The 6,364-nt window shown below is 38.5% G+C and overlaps 2 protein-coding genes across 2 annotated transcripts in view; both read right to left on the bottom strand.

Annotated features, from left to right (window-relative positions):
* Positions 1-2,605, bottom strand: part of LOC111334930 (coiled-coil domain-containing protein 167) — a 2,707-nt gene extending 102 nt beyond the window's left edge. Inside the window, exons 1-4 of the mRNA XM_022940741.2 lie at positions 2,446-2,605; positions 2,053-2,147; positions 1,368-1,420; positions 1-85 (exon numbers count right to left, since the gene is read on the bottom strand). The exon at positions 1-85 is cut by the window's left edge and continues 102 nt beyond it. Coding sequence (XP_022796476.2) covers positions 1-85; positions 1,368-1,420; positions 2,053-2,147; positions 2,446-2,466 — 254 coding nt within the window. The 5' untranslated portion in view covers positions 2,467-2,605. The remainder of the gene's footprint in view (positions 86-1,367; positions 1,421-2,052; positions 2,148-2,445) is intronic.
* Positions 2,606-3,501: 896 nt separating this feature from the next.
* On the bottom strand, positions 3,502-6,359 carry LOC111334957 (putative ATP-dependent RNA helicase DDX41). Its single transcript, XM_022940770.2, has one exon. The coding sequence runs from the start codon at positions 6,257-6,259 to the stop codon at positions 4,406-4,408; it is 1,854 nt and encodes a 617-aa protein (XP_022796505.2). The 5' UTR covers positions 6,260-6,359; the 3' UTR covers positions 3,502-4,405.
* Positions 6,360-6,364: the final 5 nt, after the last annotated feature.

The raw sequence follows: 6,364 nt of genomic DNA, 5'->3' as shown, positions 1-6,364 counted from the left end.
TATCCCAAAAACAAAAGTCCTAGAATTGCTACAGACACAGCCATGGACTTTCTGTTTTCTTTTCGTAGAGTTCCCAAAGATTTCTCTGTGAATAAAATGCAAAGAAACAACATCAGGAGTAAAGTATTTATTATTGGTGAAGGTATATTCATTTGGTAGTAGATACCAGAGAAGTGGATAGTGCTTTTTGTAAGAGCTGATTGGCTTGTTCTGAATTGAATAGCAAGTACTCTTAAGCATTGAGCAACTGATGACACAAAATCATATGTCAAGAGTTTAATTTCTGGCCATTTTTGGGTATGTTAAAAGAAATAAACTAAGTTTTTGGTACCTGTGTGGTATATACTAAAACAATTATTCCCCTCAGTGTTGGTGAAAGAGGTGGATATTTACCTCCCTGCTTGGTGGCTTGGTAAATATCCACCACTATTCACCTCCACTTTGGTGAATACCGTAATTTCCAGATTACCCCATTTTTTTAACTGGGTAATCTGTTGATTTTGCCTTAAACACGCGCTACTGTCGGTAATAGGGAGGTGTGGGTTATGTGACAATTATTTTGAAATCTACTGGCTGTTGAATTGAAAAGAAGTTCACCTACCTGCGTTTCCACCTCTCAGATGAATTTTATTGTATTAAGAGTGCCACAAAGTGGCACAGAAATATGACGCTGACTTGAGTTTATTTCCCGCACAATTAGTTACATGGTGAACAAATTTTTATCGGCACACATGTAAACAAAACCTTGATGGTTACATATTAAATAATCCAAGGATAACCGGCACATCGGTAACAAATTTTCAGTTAACACTAACTTGAGCTGAAGAGAATTTTCTTGTTTTAAGGGACTTGTTAGGCCCAGTAGAACCGGAGATATCGATTTTTTTGAGAAATCAACAAATCAACTTGGCGCTGAACAATCGCTTGCACAAAATGTGACCACGAATTCGCATTCTGTCAAGAATGAAATGTTGTGAATTCTTGAGCCTTTCTGCCCAAATTTCCTTTGCTTTTAAGGTGCGGGTTATCCACCAGTGCAGGTTATCTGTTGAATTTTTTTTTCACCGCATGCAATAATCGGCCGGTGTGGGTAATCGGCCATGTGGGTAAATGGCTGGAAATTATAGTAATTGTTTTAACAGTTGATATTGATATTTTAAAATATCATGGGGTGAAGAAAGCTGAGTTGGCTATCCCTCTTTAAATCATTAATTTTTCACTCCCTTTCTCTTCAGGGAGAAATAAGTTGGGTACCTCAACTATAATAGAGTAATATGGTTTTGAAAGTCTTTTATGACTTAGTATATTTTAAGCAAATATTGATGCGTTGAAGACATTGCAATCACAACTTTTTCAACTGTTCTTACCGTGTTCTTTAAGTTTCTCCTGTACCTGCTCTTGTCTGTCTATCAACCCATCTCTAAATTGTCAAATGCATTAAAAATTCAAAATTTAGTAATTATTGCCTTCTTTGGGGGGGATGAAATATATCAATTTTGGTAATGACCAATCTTCTTTATATTTTTGGGAATGTGTTACAATAGAATAATGAGAATAATAAAATGAAATAATTTTTTTTTCTGACAAAAGGAGTGAAAATGATTTTATGAGTTCAGTAAACTTTTGAGGCTGGCATAGTTCCCGAGAACTCAATCTACCAATCTTTCCATTGATAACAAAATCCCAATAATATCATGCCCAAATGAGACATCCGACTAGCCCAACTACTATAAATCTTGAAAAGTTTCATATTGTTGATCTCAGTAAGAAATCTGGGTCATATTCTACGTAACCAGATCCAGCTGAAATCTCTACTCCGTGATCAAGATAAAATTTCCCATAAATTCAACAGAAATACTAAATCAATTCAGCTTAACACCCATATTGCAAATTAAGTAGGAAATCTTACTCACTGAAAATATTTTCCAGCTTTGCATAACAGAAAAGATTAACTTACGTTTTTCTTCCTGAAAAAGTGAATCTAACAAAACAGACGGTACTAGGATAAATTCAAGATCTGTATCTCTATTATTAGATTCAAGTGTTAAGTACCTTTCACTATCTGACAATTTCTTTAAGCGAAGTCTTCTATCAATCATGTCCAGTTCATCTTCACAACCTTTTATATCATTTTCAAGTTCCTCAATCTAACAGCAAAGTAATCACAAAAAAAAAAAAAAAATCAATTCAGTCCAATTACGCCGAGTAAAATTACATAATCTGAAATGCATTGGGCGGTTCGAAGTTGCCTGATCGAGGTTTTCTTCACAGAAGTTCCCTAGGTTGGCTTATACCAATGCAAATTTTCCCGGTAACGTTTTCACTTATGGAAAACCTTTCGTTTTATCTGCTATTCGTGTGATTTGGTTCAAGGAGTGCGGTGGAATCCATGAAAGGGGAATCGCTTAACTAAGTATTCCTTCGATGGTTTCATCCTTTCAGTACCTGGTTAACAATTGTAGCCATCCTCAGTGTAGAGACCTAAGAATTTGCCACGGTATAAAAATTTTTTATCTTTCTTGGTGTATTCGAACGTAAGTAAACACAGCTTGTGTACGAGAAACAAAGTCTTTGAGAACAAAAACAACCAGGCGTCAAAAACACGTGTTTGTTGGGCACTGGCACTAGAATTCTTCCAGTGACCAGAAATCGCGGGCGCAATATCTACTTAGACGGCTATCATTTTTTTCAAAATAATCTGTTTGAAGTACAGTAAAGTATCATTATTTCATAGCTATGTAAGTGCTGAGTGTCTGGAGGTTTGCTATTCTCCTCTTTCAATATTGTCTGTGGTATTAATGATTTGGATCAATATCAGTAGTAAGATTAAGTTGCATTTATAAATACAGCTGAACCCTCACACTGCCTCTATATTTAACATAATTTCCCCCTTTTTGACCCCCTACCTCAGGGGCAGATCCAGGAAGTTTTGATTGGGGGGGGGGGGTCCAAACTTTGGTTCAGAAAGGACTGTTGGACTCTTTTGAGGCAAATTACTTCTCAACACTCCCCACACCAGTCACGGTTGCACGTTACAATTCCTTGGCTGCTGACTGTTTACTTGGATTCATTAATTAAAAAAATCAGCCAGTTAAAAAGTGATATATGATCCTGTTGATGTAAGAATTTCAGTCTCAAAGTTGTAAGCGTCAGGCCTGATAGGGGGGTCCAGACCCCCTCCCTGGATCTGCCTCTGTACCCCGCCCATTTCTCTCCCTGTTTGTATGGTTTTCTTTTTATAGTCTCCATGGTCTAAATAACTGACAGCATGGTGGACATTACTGTAATTAAAAATGGTACTTGGACTGAGTGGAGTTGAATTCAGTCTGTACTCATATGAGTGATATTTAACAAAATGAGAAGACCACAAAGTGGGGATCTGAATTGTTTATCATGAGTATGATTACAGACAGAATTGGACAATACGAAGTTCTAATTTTGATCATAATGATAATAGGATAAAATATCAATCAATCAATCAATCACTTCATAAACAAAAAATACAAACTGATATAGAAGTTTTAATTGGATCAAGAATGTTTTACTCTGGTATTCACATAAGGTAACATATACAGGTAATGACTGGAGAAAAGGACTTCATAACTTCATCTACATCAAATTGTCTATTAATACGTATTCATTGATGCAGTGATGTACCTTCTGGAATAAATACTCAAAACCAAGCAAATCCCTCAAACTGTTCCTGCCATAGTTGAAGCTTGAAAAAGAATATAACCAAAGTGGCAATAGCAACAGGTTTTGCAAGTATCCGTACTGTTAATGAAGCGAGGGAGGAGCACTAATTCAAGAGATGCCCTTGTTTGGCCTTATGGCCCAGAGGTAGTGTGCTTGCCCAAGGGAGGGCACTTATTTGTGGCAGTGCACATATTTGGGGAAGTGCACTCATTCCTTCGATGGTGCTTATTTGAGGAAATAATGTATGTACGTTTAAGTATGCCTTCATTGCCATTTTTTTATCTGCTGATCTAAATGGTCTCTCATTTACAACAAATAGTTTGGAAGCAGTGATCCAATGTGTTTGCCGAACATTTTAGATTGTGTAATCACTAAAGAAATAGTAAGGCCATTGTTCACCATACTATCTCTCACTACAACAAAGGAACTAGGGATGCATAATATACAAATTTATGCTCACAAGAGAACCTCTAAGACTCAGCTTCATTAGTTCACCTGTAAAACAGGTTTAAGTTTTTCTGACTATTTCTTGCCCAGTATAAAACTTAAGGAAGTATGCAATAACTTTAAGACCATCTGCAGTATTTATCTTGCAATGTTGTTTGTCTTTGTATACAGCCTTCTGCAGTAATACAACCCCTACATACACTGATACATGTACATGTTAGATGTACATTGAGGGAGTAGAAATGAACACCAATGGCTAAAGTTACCAATCTGCAGCACCAGGTGCTAGATAATCCTTTCTTCCAATGTTTCCAGCTTGTTTGGTTTGCATTGCTTCCAGCTTTGGACATTCTGTAATTCTGTGTCCAAGACCACCACAATATGCACAGCCACGTTCTTCACCAAGATCAAGATAGCCTTCGTTTTCTGCCTGTAGGGCTGCAAGAACTGGGGGTAGTTTCTGTTTTGCTTCTAATAACAGATGCTTCAGATCCAACAAGACAGATTCATCACAAGATTTGTTGATGAATGTGGTAGCAACTCCAGTCTTCCCACTTCGACCAGTACGACCTATTCTGTGGACATAGTTTTCAATGTCTTCAGGCATGTCATAGTTGATAACATGTTGAATGTTAGGAAAGTCAAGGCCTTTGGAGGCGACATCTGTTGCAACCATTACATCTTTCTTTCCTTGTCTAAAGCATCTCATTGCATATTCCCTTTCTTCTTGATCTTTGTCGCCATGGATAGCAACAGCTTCAACACCCTTGAGTAGTAAATATTCATGAATATCATCGACATCTGCTTTCTTCTCTGCAAAAATTAGCACAGGAGGAGGAGTTTTCTGTAAACACTCTAAGAGATAAACCACTTTAGCTTCTTGCTTCACATACTCAACTTCCTGGATAACATCAAGACTGGCTGCCCCTGCTCTTCCTACGTTAACAGTTACTGGCTTGACTAGAGCACTTTTGGCAAAGTTCTGAATCTTCTTAGGCATTGTAGCACTGAAGAGCAGTGTCTGACGCTGCGACTTGAAGTACGAGAAGATTGTTCTCACATCTTCTTCAAACCCCATATCAATCATGCGATCAGCTTCGTCGAGAACCAAATATCTGCACACGTCAAGGTTAACCATTTTCTTGTCTAGCAAATCCATCAGACGGCCTGGTGTAGCCACCATCATGTGAACTCCTCTTTTGATAACCTCCATCTGATCCTTGACGTTGGTTCCACCAATGCAGAGTGCAGATCGCAAAGAAGGAAGACTATCCAGTTCTAGGGCTCTTGAAAATTCTGAAATGACCTCAAATGTTTGACGTGCCAATTCTCGAGATGGTACAACGATAAGCCCATACGGACCTTCTTGTCTCTGGAATGGAAGAACTTTCTCCTGTTCCAAACTAAACATGATAATGGGAAGTGTGAACACCAATGTTTTACCTGAACCTGTGAATGCAATTCCAATCATGTCTCTGCCAGTGAGAACTGCAGGTATGCCCTGGATCTGTATTGGTGTTGGGTGTGTTATACCCTTCTTTTTCAGTGTGTTTAGGACAGCGCGAGGAAATTTCATCTCCTTGAAAGTCTTGATGGGAGGTGGTATGTCTTCGCCTTCCACCAGAATATGCCATTTCTTCCTAATCTTATCAAATTTCTCTGGTGGATATGAGTTGAAGTACCGTGGTGGACGCCATCCAGTCTTAATCGAATCAGTGTACACGATTCCTTTAGCAATTTCCCCTACAGCCATCAAGACTTTCTTCTCAGCAATGCTGTCCAAAATCTTCTCTTCTTCTTTCAGCTGTTTTTCGTAGTCTGTTTCTTTCTCGGCTTCCGCTATCTTCTTGAGCTCGCTGTGCTGATCCAGCAAGCTCACATTGGCCTTCAATCCAATGGGCGCTTCTTCCTCTTCTTCTTTCTCCACCAAAGACGTCGGCGCTACATTCTTTGCTGTCTCCGCTACTGTACTTGACTCGGTCTTTTTCTTCAAGAATTTCTCTCGTTTTTCAAGCTCAATCCTTCTCCTCTCCTTTAAAGGAACGTAAGGTACGTAGTCCTCGTCATCTGATAACTCCTTTTCAATTTCGTGCCGCCTTTTTCTCTGATTTTCCATTGCTGAAAGGAAGATTCCTTAGCAAAATTGGCAATAACACTCAAGTCTCGTTCTACTTTGAACAACAACGAAGAACGTGGGCGACCGAGCCTTTTACTTTCTGTC

Source organism: Stylophora pistillata, chromosome 6 (assembly GCF_964205215.1).
Source record: "Stylophora pistillata chromosome 6, jaStyPist1.2, whole genome shotgun sequence".
Lineage (NCBI taxonomy): Eukaryota > Metazoa > Cnidaria > Anthozoa > Scleractinia > Pocilloporidae > Stylophora > Stylophora pistillata.
Note: the sequence above shows the minus strand (reverse complement) of the source record. Positions and strands in the feature narration are given on the sequence as shown.